This window comes from Phyllostomus discolor, chromosome 2, assembly GCF_004126475.2.
Source record: "Phyllostomus discolor isolate MPI-MPIP mPhyDis1 chromosome 2, mPhyDis1.pri.v3, whole genome shotgun sequence".
In the NCBI taxonomy this organism is placed as follows: Eukaryota; Metazoa; Chordata; class Mammalia; order Chiroptera; family Phyllostomidae; genus Phyllostomus; species Phyllostomus discolor.
In genome coordinates this window covers 185,436,687-185,452,932 of record NC_040904.2, presented here as the reverse complement: position 1 = coordinate 185,452,932, position 16,246 = coordinate 185,436,687, and the positions used below count along the sequence as shown (strand labels likewise).

At 35.6% G+C, this 16,246-nt stretch overlaps 1 protein-coding gene across 22 annotated transcripts in view; it reads left to right on the top strand.

Annotated features, from left to right (window-relative positions):
* The window catches only part of PLEKHA5 (pleckstrin homology domain containing A5), a 202,009-nt gene that overhangs the window by 118,334 nt on the left and 67,429 nt on the right, over window positions 1-16,246 (top strand). For 20 of the 22 annotated variants that reach the window (XM_036019277.1, XM_036019276.1, XM_028531889.2 and 17 more), the window contains 5 exons: window positions 3,714-3,797; window positions 4,543-4,663; window positions 5,808-5,912; window positions 8,151-8,223; window positions 14,260-14,360. In XM_036019277.1, the coding sequence (XP_035875170.1) occupies window positions 3,714-3,797; window positions 4,543-4,663; window positions 5,808-5,912; window positions 8,151-8,223; window positions 14,260-14,360 (484 nt within the window). Of the gene's footprint in view, window positions 1-3,713; window positions 3,798-4,542; window positions 4,664-5,807; window positions 5,913-8,150; window positions 8,224-14,259; window positions 14,361-14,775; window positions 15,756-16,246 lie in introns of those variants that run through there. The other 2 variants (XM_036019279.1, XM_036019295.1) reach the window with 2 other exon arrangements.

The following is a 16,246-nucleotide window of genomic DNA, read 5'->3' as shown; positions in this document are numbered from 1 at the left end:
CTGGGACGTGTTGGAAGCAGGGCTGCATGAATTAGAAAGCTGTACCATAACATGTTGATGAGTGTTTCATAAAACGGGCCGTGAACTCAAGCAGCGGTGGGTGCTGGAAGTTGTGCAGGTGTGCGGTGTGTGTCCCCCTGTGTGCTGGAATTCTGTTGGGCACAGTAACTAAATTGTTCCCTGATACATGAATCGTGCCGGAACAGGCTCCTTACTCCTGATCTGAATTTTGAGGCCCTCCCCCGCAAAAAACACCTTGTGGATTCCAAAAAGGATGGCAAGCGTAGGATGAACAAGCTTTGTAAGTGATGCAGGGTACAAACTCTGGTTGAGTGGAGGAAAGACTGGGTGTCACTGTTGTCCCTGACGTCCCCTGAGGTCCTGAGCAGACACTCCTCCTCCGTGCCGAGGAGAGGACAGTGGCCATGGCTTGACACTTACCAGCAGGCTGGCCACCTCCCACAGTGCTCAGTTGCCATACATACCAAGGCACTGAGGTATTTGGTAGCAAATGGACTGTATGCATTAACGAATGATTTTGTGGAATTTATCTTTTCAGAAAGACTCATTTGGATTTCACTTACATTGATTTTGTTCACTGGCTGTCAGTATTTATTTAATTCATTTTTAGTTTTGGTGAATAATTCAGGAATTATGTTTATCCTTTACTGGTATTATACTTACAAATGCAACATATTATAAAAAGGAAGTGTAAATGCCATTATAATAAGAAGGAATGCTTTGAAATTAAAAAAATATTTTAAATAAAATTTTGAATATCTACAAATGTGTATAAAATACATTTGCCTAAAGATAGCGAGGATGGACAGTCCAATCAGGTGGTGGGAAATTTACCATGTTTACATAGTTAAGACTGGAATTGATATTTTGTTATGTCATAATTTTCATTTATTTTAATTTTTGATGAAACGATTAGAAAACATTACTCTGGTTTTCAGTTTGGTAAGTATGTTGTTTTATAGGAGATGACCAGTTTTTATTCTGATGGCCTGTAAAATCTTATTCTTCTGAATTTGAATTTTATAGAAACCTAGTAATTTTGAGTGATTGTAACTTAAGATACATTATGGTTCAGATATTGGGATTTACCATTTAAGAAAATACACTATGTGTTTTTTTAAATTAATACCCAAGAGCCAGGAACACTGTATAAGTCAGAACAAATGAATAAACATTTGTTTACTTTATGTTAGCAATTAGGCAGATATACTAGGAGAGATTATTTCTTTGTTTAAAAAAAAGTAAAAGACACCCATTAGTGTCCTTGAAGATTTTATATGAATTATGTTAATTTAATACCAGAACATTAAGTAGTAAAAGAAGAGTATAAATATATTCCTATTTTATGTTGGTTTTAGTCCCTGGTCTTTTAATTAAGATGGAGTACCATGTTTTTTCCTTTGTTTTACTTAAATGTGTGATGACAAAAATGTTCATATAAATAGTAACCACTTTGGGGGAAGAAAAGTTTGGACTCCATTTTAATCATTCATTATTTACGTTTTTCATTGCCCTACACCCTTGTCTAGTGGGCACTCACATCTGTCTGCATCCTGTTGTTCAGGATGTCAGTGCAGTGCCTTAGCTCCGTGATTATTGCAGAGTCTGTTGTCATCATTTAGAGCTTCTTGAATATAGGGGTTAGAGTCTGTGTTCCTCCCAGGCAAAACGATGTAGCATGGGGAAGTAATGCAGTACATAGTGGGTTGATTGCTTTCTTTGTGCAGTATGGGTTTTTATAAAAAGAATTTATATATTTCTGTTCTGTCACTCAACCAGCTCCAGCTCCTTAATACTCCTTCCCTAGGAGAAGCTTTAAGCAAAAAGCTGTTGTCATTATTAAAGTGTCTAATCCCTGATCACAGGTTACTTTAACCTCTTTTCCCTATAGTGCTTTACACTGTTTATGTATCAGAACTGACATACCTTGGCACTTTCATAATGTTTATCATGTTTGACTATTTTGGTATTTCCCACTTATCTCCAGAGGTTATACTTTTTTGGTTATTTTTATATCAATTTATTGCTTATTACATAAACTCATATCCCACATGAGACCTCAGTTTCCACTGTTGTACTTTTTTAAATCAGCAGGTCAGAAAGTTACTTGCATACTTCTCATGTAGTAGAAATACCACCCCATGTAAGTATCTAAAACCCACCAAATCTGAACACCTATTAAGAGTTTGTATAAAGACAGACCACCACAAAAAGCTGATAATTTAGTAGTGCTGTGTGCTTAGTCTGCCAGTTAACTACAGGACTAATGGATGCACATTCTGTTCCATCAGTCAGTCCGCCGTCACAATAGTCATCGCGTAATTTTTTGGAAACTGTATCTGTACTTTCTCTTCTATGTGGTTTTAGTTTTATTTATGGCTAGAATTTCAAGTACTGAGTTACCAATAAAATATTAATGGAAGTTAAGGTATGGAAAGGGAACTTAAGTATCTCAAGTTTGCCAGAAGTTTGTGGGTTGTGGTTATATAGTTCCCAAAATCCAGAACACATGTAATAATCTTTCAAGATTAAAAAGCAGTATTCAATATAGCATCTTGAAATTTTTCTCCATAATGAAAGTAAATTTTTTAAGGTCAGGCATACCATTAATAGGTTGTTTAGTTTGGGATATTTTTCCTACTCTCATTTCACAAAGACAGTAGGAGACCTAGTGTTACCACCCAGCCTTGAAAGAATAAGTATTTCATACGCAAAGGTCTTATTCCCTCTCCCCCCAAAAGCCATCCTTTAATCAAAAGCATTTTTTCTAGCAAACACAAGTAGGTTTTTTCCTTTTGTTTCTGTTCTCATTGGTACATTTTGTTTAAGGTTTTGTTTTCTCCTTTAAATTCTATTTTTTACAGCATATTCTGCTCCAGTGTCACAAAAAATTTGTCACATTACATTATTTCTATATAGTGATTATTTCATAAAACAAAAACCCCATAAATTATTGTTCAAGTGGTACTGTCTTTGTTTTTTTTTTTAAATCCTCACTCAAGGATATGTTTGGTGATCTGGGAGAGAAACAGACAGACAGACAGGTAGACATCAGAGAAAGAAACATCCTTCAGTTTATTTAAAGATTTTAATTATTTATTTTTTGGAGAGGGAAAGGAGGGAGAAAAAGAGAGAGCGAGAGAAACATCAATTTGCAGTTGCTGGGGGCCGTGGCCTGCAACCCAGGGTTGTGCTCTGACTGGGAGTTGAACCTGCGATACTTTGCTTCACAGCCCATGCTCAATCCACTGAGCTACGCCAGCCAGGGCTGTGAATTTTTTATATATGTGATTTTGGCATTAGGTGCTTAAGTTGAGATACAGAATAATGGGTGTGGGTGGATACTCGTTTTTGTGGCTCACATATCAAATGTAAAATGCAGAGACTGTGGAGACAAATTGACTTAACCTTTGTTTCTAAAATATTGATAGGGAAGAATTGAGGTTCTACTGGAAGGATGAGCTTCTCTGCATTGTAAAACTAGGCAGCATTTACAAGTGTACACATAGTAGTTAGTAGAAAAGGCGTGTTTAGAAGTTTCAACAGCAGGGGGCTTGTTTTGAATTTCATCCCCTTTATTCGCTGACTTTAATATTGTGGTAAAGAAGTAGCTGTTTTGATACCAGAATATTAGAAAGACATTTGTGATAATAACAGTACACACATAAATTTTCTCTTTTTTTGTCTTTCAGCCATAATGAAAGGAAAGTGACCTGTAAACACCCAGTCACGGGACAACCATCACAAGACAATTGCATTTTTGTAGTGAATGAACAGTAAGTAAAGAGTTTTGTGGAGCACCACCGTGCGAAATGCAGTAAGCATTGCAATTGCTATCACCCTTATTGAGTCTAGTACCATTTCACAGCTTTCTTATCTGGATATTTGCAGTCCAGTGTAATAACAGAATGACAGCTGTTTACTGTGTGTGGTATAGAAACATGACAAAATAATTTTTCTATGAGGACTATAATTCAGAAGATGTTCTTCCAATAGTTCAGAAAGAGATAGTTCAAGAGCCCAGGGTGTAAGGTCCGAAATTGTAAACTTGATCAGATTGTTAAACTAATTTGAGCTCAGTTTTCTCATCCTTAAGTCACAGATAGCGGTAATTACCATTTCTCAGGCATCAAATGGTAATTACCATTTTTTTAAGCATCAAATGAAAAACATATGAAAATGTTTTATACTATAAACCTGTTCACAAATACTAGTTATTGATATCATTGTTGTATGAGATACTTGTAACTAAATTTTTAAATCTCTAGCTGGATGCCCAAGTAGAATATCTGTAATAATAATTATTAAAATAAACATGATATTAATTTATGTTGTAATTAGGAGAAGTGTTAGTAATATTCCAAGTAGTTGTAAATACCAAGTCCTGGCTCTAGAACTCAGGAAGCTCTAGGTAGATTGCAGCTTTCCTGTAGGACACCCACGTTGTTAAGTCTAGGGAAGCTTTATTGTGAAGCACTTCTCGTGCACAGCAAGTTCTAGCGCTCTGACATGTATTTCCAGGACTGTTCCAACCATGACATCTGAAGAAAAGAAGGAACGACCTGTAAGTATGATCAACGAAGCTTCCAACTATAACATGACCTCAGATTACGCGGTACATCCACTGAGCCCTGTGGGCAGAGTAAGTTATTTTGCTTACTGTTAATTATTGATAGCTGGTATAATTGGTGCTCTTAATGGGTTTTAGAATTATAGAACAATCACTTCATTTTTATTATTACATGAACATAATTACATTCTAGGTAATTGACATAAGCAGTGGCTTAGAATATAAAGTAGTAAGATTATATTTTAATGATTGAGTGACTTAAATTTTTAATTGTAGATACACACAGTGATATTGGTTATCTTAGAGGCTTGTGAGTAGGGATTGTTTGGGTGCTCCCAGGGGTGAAAAAGAAATAGACTGGCCCTTATATATCTTGTTGTGTCATTCAAGTTTTATACTGTGTTTAAGCATTAAAAGTAAATTAAAATTTATCCAAAAAATGTTTTAAGTAAAACAAAACAAAATAAAGTAAGGTAGATTTCCAAAGATTCTAAGTTGAAAAATAAGAGATGACTTGATATTTACTTTTGTACAAAAATTAAAGTTCATCTTCTTTGTGTTTATTTTTGTTGGTTTCTGATACTATTTGTGCCAAAATAAAATTTTATGCTAAATATAGCAGTATCTTAAACGACTTGATTGCCTTATGTGTACTTTTAAGAATATAGTGAACACCATCTGTCTGGTGTCATTCAAGTTCAGAGTTGTCCATGAGATTAAGCAAATCCTTCCAGTCTTGTTTTGACTTGACGCCGTTATGTTTATATGTTTATGTTTTACACCTGAGTATTTCTCTTGTGACTCAGCACCAACTTCCTTTCATTGAAACAAAACTACTAAATGCAGATAGAAAGCAAAAAGTTCTGTCTTTTGGCTTAAAGATTGATTAATAATTTTTACACCAGGTTTATTCAGTTTATATCACAGATAGGACAACTACTGCCCTTTTTTAAAAATTGTATATCCACATTTTAAAGGAGCGATGGTAAAGCTTGGCATCCTTGTGTAACACCCTGGGGAAGAAGTGTTTGCACAGAATTTATAACACTTGAAAGAACTAAGCCAGCAAACGCAGGATTGTAATAATTCATCTGAAAAGACTTAAGTCCCGCAAGTTTCAGAGGAATCTGGAAAGAGATTAAAATTGTGAAGATGAAAAATATCTCAAACTCAAGTATCTAATCAGTAACACCATATTGTGCCTTTTTCTATTTAGACCTCACGGGCTTCAAAAAAAGTTCATAATTTTGGAAAGAGATCAAATTCAATTAAAAGGAATCCTAATGCGCCTGTGGTGAGACGAGGTTGGCTTTACAAACAGGTAATTTCTTTTTCCCATTTGATATAGAAAGGACAGAATCTAAAGGCACTTTTTGTGGGGGAGGGGGGCTCCTCTCCTAAGACATGTTCCTAAGATAGTTAATATAAAATGGAGAGGAACTGTAAAAAGGTCATGCAGATTTTTTCACTTCTAGTTACCACTGAGAATGTTAGGGAATGACAAAGAAAGAAAAAGTAATGCCTGTTGACTTAGAACAGAGACTGTGCATTTGTTATAGGTATTTCTAGATTTGAAGTTAAATATATGCTGTAAGAAATGGTAGGGTTAACACCCTTAAATTGTACAGGCAGAAATATGTTTTAAATGGGAAAAAAAACATACAGAAGTATTGTTCATTTTTCTATTTTTAAAAAATCATTAGAGAAATGTACAATTATATATATACCCCTTGGTGCTTTAATTTATAGAGACATGTGATCATAATTTAAGATTTTTCTTTAGATGTTTGCTTCTATGTTCTCAAAACTACTTTCTTAAGTGTTTATGCTGGGGTTCCCCCCCTCCCCCTTGTTTTCTTTTCCTGCTTGCTGAAACATGGTTCATTCTCAGGCACCCTGATAAGTGGATTCAGACTGTTCTGGTGTCTGGGAAACCTGATGACTAAGCTTTTTTGGAACTTTGTTACTGGTTTTGTAATTAGCAAGGATGCATATACATTGGGCTTTATGACATCTATTTTGACTGCTTATAGGCTGTTACTTTCTTTTTTTAAATTCTAGTTTGCAGCTGGGTTTCAGATAACTGACCACCAGATAACGGAGATGATGATATTTGGGCATTCGAGACCTTTATCTGTCTTCATTTTGTCTCTCTGATTCTATATGTGTATATAGGTGATACATTGGTTAATGGTTCCTTGGTGGTGCACATTTCTCCTGTCAAATATTGCTAATTGCTTTCAGATGACCTAATAATTCTATTTAGTAAAATTCGTAATGAATTTGATATGAAGCATTCATTAGACACCATTCCCTCTGAAAGCTGGATGGCAGCTAAGCTAATGTATTAGAAGAGGCTATCCTAAAGATCATTTCCTATATTTTAACCATCTGATATTTAAATTCACCCAAGCTAAAAGATTTTTTAAACTAGTCTTTCTAATAAGATCACATTATGTGCAAATAATTCAGTGCCATATTGACCCTTATAGAGGTTATGGAACTCCTTATTTAAAATGATTCTTGTTTCTTGATCCCTTGATTAATTTAGTGTTGCAGGAGTGGCACCAATTTCTCTATTGTGAGTGTTTATTTTGTAATAGGTGTGTGACCCACAGAGAGTATTTGTTTGCATAGCTGCTTAAATATCTAGTTTTTAAAATTAACTGTCCTAAAGGAAGAGGCTATAAATAGGAAATTAAAAATACCATATGCCATTTTGGATTTTTTTGTCCTTTCTTTGGTGTAGCTGTCAATTTTAAGAATAAATCTTTTACTTCAAGAGATATTTATCCACATAATTCTTTTGAGTTCTAAAGTCATTAAATAATGGTCACAACTAGAACTAAGTTAAGAGGTATCAGCCAATGCACATGCAAACTGGCCTCTCTTTTTTTTTTTTTTTTTTTTTGGTGTTCGTGTTTCATATTCTATTGCAGTTTTGCTTCATTGCATGTGGGAAGATAATTTTTATTAAGTTGTAATTTTGTTTGAGCATGGTATTTTCATAAAGCTAATAGGCACTCTTCTGTAGGATGAGCAAAATGGAGACTGCATATTTAAGAAGAAATATATGTTTATGAAATGTATTTATATGGTAAGGCTCCTTTAGCACAGTCATTTTAAATCACATTACATTTGGAATAATTTCAATTCACATGTTTTCTTCTTGTTGGAGATTAACATATTTATTAAATCTGGCTTACCAGAAAGCACGCACTGCCTCATGGTTACATTATCCTCATGCTAGCAGGCGTGTGTTTAGAAGAGTGAATTTCACATTGCTTAGAAATATGGTACCAAATCAGATTGCTTCAACAGTATTCCTTTTCCATTGTAGTATTGCCCTTCAGAGACCAGTATTCTTTGGAATATCCTAATATGATACAAATCCCTAGAAAAATACCCCAAAATTATGATGCTTTGTAGTTAGGCTTCTATTAGCATATATCAAACACACCTCATTTTTAAAACTTATTTTAAATAAATGTACCAGAAATGAGGTTTAATTTTCTGAAATGAAAAAAAAAAGGTTCTTTAATATGCTGATTTAATGCAGGACAGTACTGGCATGAAGCTGTGGAAGAAACGCTGGTTCGTGCTTTCTGACCTGTGTCTCTTTTATTATAGAGGTGAGTTTACCATAAACTGCCTTAGTGCGTTATAAGTATAGGATAGGTTTTTAAAGAAAAACATTGTAATTCTTTCTGTTATTTTGTATCAACAAACAGTATCAAGAAAATCTTTTCCTCACTGACTTGCGATACTGAGTGACTGAGGTAGGACGGAAGACAATATACTGTAGCACTTCAGACCACTTAGTCTGTAATCTGATCGGGCTGATCTGCTTTGTTGTGTGTGAAGAGCACGTGAAATTTCACTCTATCGTGTTATCCTTGAGTACGGTACCTAACAGATAAGTATCATTAGTTTGATGAGACTCTCTGTACACGACGACTTCATCAGATCTGGCTGTACTTCACCATATATACCAATCCTCCATGGCAGATGATTTTAGAATATCAAAGACTACTGTGATGTATTGGCAAATAAAAAAATTACAAAGAAATGTATTTATTAGGAACCCCTATGGCCCCCCATTTTTTTTTACACAGACAATGACAGCTCCCTGAACGATGGAGAAAGTTGTAGAAAGAATGCATACCAGGGTATCACTGTCGGCAGAGAGGAAATAAAGGTGTTGTCTTAAGTATGGAGTAGCAATTTTCATTTGTCCTATGTGGATATCAGAAACTCCTTTTTTTGATGTTTTCTGGTTAGTAAGTCACTTGTACAGTTTTAAGGCCATCTCTGATCATGTGTTCTGTGGACCTGTTAGGTCCCACGAAGTTGGTGCCTGACAGTGAATGGTGGACACAGGCTGTGTTCTCCCTGGAAATCTGTTTCAGCTGTAATGAAAAAGCATGAATCTGGACAGCCACCTCTTTTCCCTACTTTAAGGTCTCATTGGAAACAGTCACTAAAGAATTGGCTTGTCAATACATAGTTAATAGTTTATAACTTTTCTAGATAAATGTATGACGAGATACAATAGGATTTTAGAACCAATTAGCAGTTTTAAAATTTACTTTGTGACTATACAAAAAAAAGTGTGGGAGAATTCTTAGTCATCTATCAAAGCAATAATAATGCATATTGACCCTCACAATGTGAAATTACCAGACTTATATTCATCATTTTCCCCCTCGTGGCGAACTGTGGTTGAGAAGTGCTGCTGAGTCAGGAGTAACCAAACCTACAAAGTTTCATTCTGTCACAGAGATGTTAGTCAGGCTGCGGTTGTGGCATTAACTTCAGTTAAGTGCCAAGCGTACTCTACAATTTTCCTTAAAGGTTTTCCCACTCTTTCAGCAAAGTGAGGAGCTGTAACTCAGGCATTATTTCTAAGCTTATAATTTGTACTTTCTGTCTTTATCAGTATATTTATAGACTGTTTAGAGCTTTAAATGGGAACCAGAAAATGTTTATAACTACTCATGTAAAATTTTTTGTTAATTTGCTATAAAAAACAACAGTGAATTCCTTGTAATTTTGCTATTACTGTTATTGCTCATGATCACTGTTATTAAAATAGAAAACCTTTCCAAATAATTTGAGAAAAGTAAGCTATGTTGAGTATGAGGTTCCATATTATAGTTTAGCCATATGTACTTTAAGTGTGATGTATTTAATAATTTTATTATGGTTCCCAGACAGGAGGAATGTTTAAAAAAGGGGGGGGAAGAAAAAAAATAAAGGAAATAACCATTTAATTCACTTCTGTTCAGATGGTTGGAGAGAAGTATGTGATATACATTTTTACTATTTCATCAACAGAAAATGTCAAATTTTACATAAAAACTATCAGATTTTATTGAGGTGATCATAATAGATTGTGTGTGTGTGTGTGTGTGTGTGTGTGTGTGTTTACTATAGGCTGAGAACATAACATAAATGATCTATTTCATCTCTTTGTCACAGCCCTCTGATTAAGTGAGAAATCTTATGCCCATTCACACAAAAGGAAATTTAGGAACACCAAGGTCAATTTGGTTGCCTGAGGTCTCACCACTAGTAAGTGTCAGGGCCAGAATGTGCACCCAGGCAGTCCTCCTAACCGGAAGTGTTTAGCCCCACCCGGATTGTCTCCTCTGTATGCTGAATACATTGACTGCACTGATTTTTCAGTATCTCAAAGAGCGTAGTATACTAACATGAAGTGTGCTGTCCGAATTTTTTGACAGAGCAGTGCATGTTTTATAGATAAGGAAAATAAGTGATTTGCTATTTTTAAGAAGATTTTTACTTGTTATTTTTTAAAGATTTTATTTATTTATTTTAGAGGGGGAGGGAGGAAGAAAGAGAGGGAGAAAACCATCAATATGTTTCTAAGATAGGGGCCTCTCAAATACCCCCTACTGGGGACCTGACCTGGCCCAGAACCCAGGCATGTGCCCTGACTGGGAATTGAACTGGCAACCCTTTGGTCCGCAGGCCAGCACTCAATCCACTGAGCCACACCAGCCAGGGTGCTGTTTTTTACAATAGGTTGGCAACCCATACCAGATGGAAGCCCAAGTTCCCGCTGCTCTTTGCAATATAGCAGGCAGATTGCGAATCCACTGTGCTAAATCACTTGGATTGCTATATTCTGTAATCAATCTGTCGACAAAATTTACCATGGAACTTAATTCATTCACCAAGTATTTATTGAGTGGGGCCTGCTTCATATCAAGTGCTGTCAAAACAGCAGTGAGAGAATTTTCATGAAGCTTACATACGAGAGAGGTCAGAGAGGTAGTAAATAAACTCAAATATGAAAGAAGACCATTATAAGTGCTTTTAGGATAGTATGATTATATTATGAAAGACAGGTCAGGAGGGAAGTTCTCTTTGGATTGGTTCTCTGCACTGATAATGTAAGTAACAAGATCTGCATTACAAGGAGGAGCTAGACTGAGCACAGTATTCCAGGCAGGAGGAGCCAGAGTGCAAAGACTTAAGGAAGTGGAATGTTGTGAGTGAAGAGCAGAAAGAAACCAGTGTACTGGGCCGAGGGGCTGGCAGCAGGGGAGGAGATGGGTGGGAGAAGTGGAGATCGCACCCATGTGGGACTTCACTGGAGTTTGATTCTACTGTAAGTCTGGAAGGAAACAACTGGGTGTTTCAAAGCATATAAATATGATTCAAGCTGCTGTTGGAGAATGGGTTGTAATAAAGGGGAAGGAAGGAATGAGAGGCTATTAGGAGTTGCCGTGTAGAAATAATAATAGTCTAGACCAGGGGCATCCAGCCTTTTAGCATTTCTTGGCCACACTGGAAGAAAAGTTGTCTTGGTCCACACATTCAGTACATTGAGACACATAATCACAAACAAAATCTCGTCATGTTTTAAGTAAATTTACGATCTGTGTTGGGCCGCATTCATAGCCATCCTGGGCAGGTTAGACACCCCTGATCTAGACAAAGTGGGTAGCTAGCAGCTAGCTCTTTTGGTGTGTTGGATGTCTTACTATGTAGAAAGAATGACATAGTGTTCCGTTACATTGAACGAGCGTTGACCAGACCTGTACAAGGAAGGGATCAGGAGAGGAGGGCGAACTAGGCGAAGGACTCAGCACAGGTGAACGTGGCATGCTTGTGAAACTATACCTAGCGCTTACATTGCTGGAATGAAGGTTGTGTCTGAAGACCTAGCAGGGAGTGAAGGCCTAAAAGTAGATCAAGGCAGAAAGCACATATGTTTGCTGTCCTAATGAGATTAAACTCCGCCTGAATGCAAGAATAATAACTGGATTGAGTGTGCATTTTAGAAAAACCGCCCTAGCAGTTGAAGTAGAAGCCAAGAGAGTAGGTAACACAGTGTTGAAGTATTCTAGGTGAGGAAGGATAGTTAGTAGTAATATTTCGGTCTATAAGTTTGTATGCATTCCTTGTCTTGTTCTCAGATGTCTTTAAAGCTAAGTGAAATGGGGTATCTGAAATGACACTTGAATCCAATAAAATGACGAGATTCGTTGGTTCCTGCCTCAGGTTGTGTTCCCCAGGAAGCAAGCTCTGTGAGGGAGATTGAAGTGCCAGAGCCTTCCTGGGGAGTGTTGTAGGGACCCGGGGACCACTCCCTGTGGCAGGGACAGAAAGGAAGTTGGATGGGCAGAGGGAGAAGTTGGGTTGCTGTGGTCTAAAAGGCCCAGCTGAGTCCCACAGAGAGTTCGTTCATTCTATAAACATTGTTCCCTCCCTGCCCTTTGCCTGGCGGTATATGATACCCTCTGGGAGACAGAAGGTAAGGCAGTAATTCAGGTCAGGCCGGATAGAGAACCAAACAGGAGAATGCCCTGATTAAGAACAAAAGAAGACTCTAGTGATGAACTCATAGGATGGTCATTGGACAGAAAATGAAGGTTTTTATATGCAGTTTCTTTAATTTTATATAATAATGGCAGTATTCATACGGGTACAGTACATTATTGTCATGTCTATTAACTAATTTAACCCTTGCAACAGTTCTGTGAGGTAAGTCCTATTTTCCTCAGTTTGATGGTTGATGAAAAGGAGATTAACTTGACTGAGACCTCACAGCTACTTAGTGTCCAGGTGGGAAGTAACCCGTGATAATACAGTGAAATCATCCTGTGCTGTACTGCCTCTGCGTATTCTGGAATAACTTCAGGAAAGTAAATTTTTCCAATTATGCGACAAAGAAGAGTATGTTATTTGATAATGATTTTTTTTTACTAAAGATGACTTCATGAGCTGTTTTCTGATTATATGCTTTATACAAACAAAATTGGATTTAAAATTATGTGACTCATTTCTTTTAAATTGTCGTATTCACTATAATTGATGAGCATTTTGTATCTCTTTTTTTTAATTTTTAGACTAAATGTGCACTTTTGTTCATTCTTTCATTTTGTGAACTACAACTGAATGAGCACAATATATACTAAAAGCAAAATTTTGTTCTATTATGAGAAAAACTATAGAAATAACATCTATCTAATGCAGCCTTTTTTGTGGTTGTTTTGGAAGCTCGCCATATATTATAGAAATGAGGGCGACAATCCCTTCTTAAGTTTATGATAATATTTGGGAGTAAAAGGGAGAAAACTGTACTTCAACAATGATTAAAATAAAAAAAGTTTATGATAATAAAAAAATGACAAGCAAAATAATAAATTATTTCTTACAGTTTTTCATATTGATAAACTCATCAGCCTAATGCATGGCTTTATTAACTTGTGGGTCTCTAACAAGGAACTAATATATTTCAGGTTTTATCTACCCCCAAGCAGAAAGTTAATAATGTGAACCTATACTATGCCAAAATTAATGTTTTGTCATTTTCCTAAGTCTATTTTATGTGCTTATCTTGTAGGCCTATAACTTATTCTCATAAATTTGTTCTGTATCTGAATGACTTAGAAAAGCAAACCTTCAAGGTTATATGTCCTAAAAAGCATAGAATTTTTATAGTATAGTTTAAAATATATATTTGCCTATATGTATTTATTTGTTTTAAAAAAATTGAGCTTCTACGACTCAGGAATTTATGTTCTAGTGGGGAGAGAGAGGTGATAAGTAACTAAAACATACCGTGTGTCAGAGGCGTTGAAGGTGGGAGGCGGTAAAGCTCCAGACAGAGGTGAGAGCTCTGGGATCACTCTGGACAGAGGCCGTTTAAAATGGGTAAAGGAATGTCTTGCCAGTGAGTCATCTGAGCCCAGACTAAAGGATGTGAGCAAGTGAGCTGTGCATTTATCCGGGCTCAGAATTGTTGGGCATTTAAATCCTCATAGAAATGTAGGTAGATTGATTTTGTAAAGTTCTGTGTCGTTACTTATATGGCTCATATTTTCAATAAATCACATGTCCAGGGCTTTGTGAAATTCAGTATATATGCCAAACAAATGTCTGCTGTTTTTATGTCTAACTGACATTTTTCTGATGCATGGGACCAACTTTGTTTAGGGTAGAGAAGTTGGTTGAAAGTAAGGAATATACTTCTGTATTTAATATTTTTCCTTAATACTTTATGAAGTACTAATCTATGTAAACAGTACATGAATACAGTCCATTTATGATTTTGTCTAAATAAATGTTGAGAAAATTTATTCTGCTCCATGACAACATTCAAAATTGTAATTGGATGTTCACTTATTTCTTAGATGAGAAAGAAGAAGGTATCTTGGGAAGCATACTATTACCTAGTTTTCAGATAGCAATGCTTACCTCTGAGGATCACATTAATCGCAAATACGCATTTAAGGTAAGGAAATAGTCGTACTTTGTAATTCTGTGTTTGAATCTTGCACTGATTAAAAAATGGATATTGGTCCATAGATTATTATAAAATGTTACTTCAGTTACAGTTGTTTTTATATTTAAAAATATATTAATGGTCTTATGGTTGAGTAGCAAAGTGTCCCTTAATTAGGAAGCACATGCTCAAATATTTAGGGGCAAAGTGTCTTTATGTCTATACTTGCAAATGGATAAAACAAATATGATAAAATGCTAACAATTGGTAAATATACTTGTAGGTGTCCTTTTGATCATTTTACTAACTTTTAAAGGTTACTATATGTCTGAATTTTTTCAGAATAAATTTGGGGAGAGAATATTATATGAGATAAAAATATTATGTCATTTTTAACAATATATATACAATTATAATCTTACAGAATATTTGCAAAGGTTTTCAGGTCTGAGTACATTGTGAACATGAGATACTTTTGAGACAATATTGAAGTTGAGGTGTAAAATTTATTACTAAAGCAAGTTGACCTAAGCACCACCAATGAGAAGGTTTATATCATTATAAAATTGATCTAATTTTTAATTCACATCCACTGTTTTTTTTTAACAGTTTACTTTCAATTTTATTTTGTATTTGTTTCAGGTAGACAGCTTAGTGGTTAGTCACACACTTTACATAATGCTTTCTTTCCCTGGTATCTCCAGCACCCAACTGGCACCATGCCTGGTAATCACAAAATTATTGACTATATTCCCTCTGCTTTTCTTTATATCCCCATGACCATTTTGTAATTTCGCATTCACTTCCAAAAAGCCATTGGTACTGGCTGATTTAAAACTTTTGCTAAGTGACAGTATTACCTTCAGAGCAAAAAAATCAGGAAAGGTATCAGGGTGGTAGAAGCGATGGGTGGGCTCAATGAGAAGCTAAAATTTAAACAAAGACCTGTGGATAAGAGGGGAATAGCTTCATATTGCAATAAGTTCCATTAACAGTGTTACTGGAGAAACAGTATTTTAATAGCAAAGCTTAAGGCTTATAATTTAAAATAACTTTAAAAAATACATACACATACAGACCTGTGTGATAGTAACACTGTTATTTGACCATGGGTTTAAACATTGTTAGCTTATTAATTTAGCAAATATTTGAACTTGTACTATTTGTAGGGCATTTTGTTAGGTTCTTAGACTCTTGAAAAAATCCTGGATTGTTAAAATAGCAATAAAAGTGACTGTTAAGTATATTTTCTCTGTAATGATTTGATTTAATTTAAATTTTATCTGTAACAAGGATAGTAATTTCTGTTTCAAATTCTCTTTTCTGCAATGTTGTTTCCTCTGAATTTATGAGCCACTTTTACTACTAAGTCGGTTGACACTGATGCTACTGCTTATCACCATGGTAAGTAGGAACTTCATAGGCAGCTGTTGAACATAGTTGTGGAATGTAGTGCTAGACAGGGAACTTTGCCATCATCTAGCAAATTGCCCCTTAGCATGCTCTCTGAGTCATGGCTACCACTGGGTCTCCTCAGCACCAGTCAGTGCTCCTTCTGTTGATCACAAATGTGGGCTGTGGTCTTTATTCATTTCTCCCAAAACCCACTCAGTGATGCTTTGTGATGGTTTTCATTATTTTTAACATGTAGCATTTGAACTCTTTCTATAGATAGTTTTATCTTTTACAATGGTCAAGTGAGATTTGTGGGTTAAATAGTTATTTTGAGCCCTGGATTTATTGAGTTTATTTATATTCTGATTCTTTCTGAAAAAGATTTTGAAGAAGTTAATTTGACATTGTTGATAAGCAGACAGTGAAGATATTGGAGTAAAGTATGTGGCTCCAGATTTATTCCTCTCATCTTCTTGTATTTAGCAGACTAACTCCATATT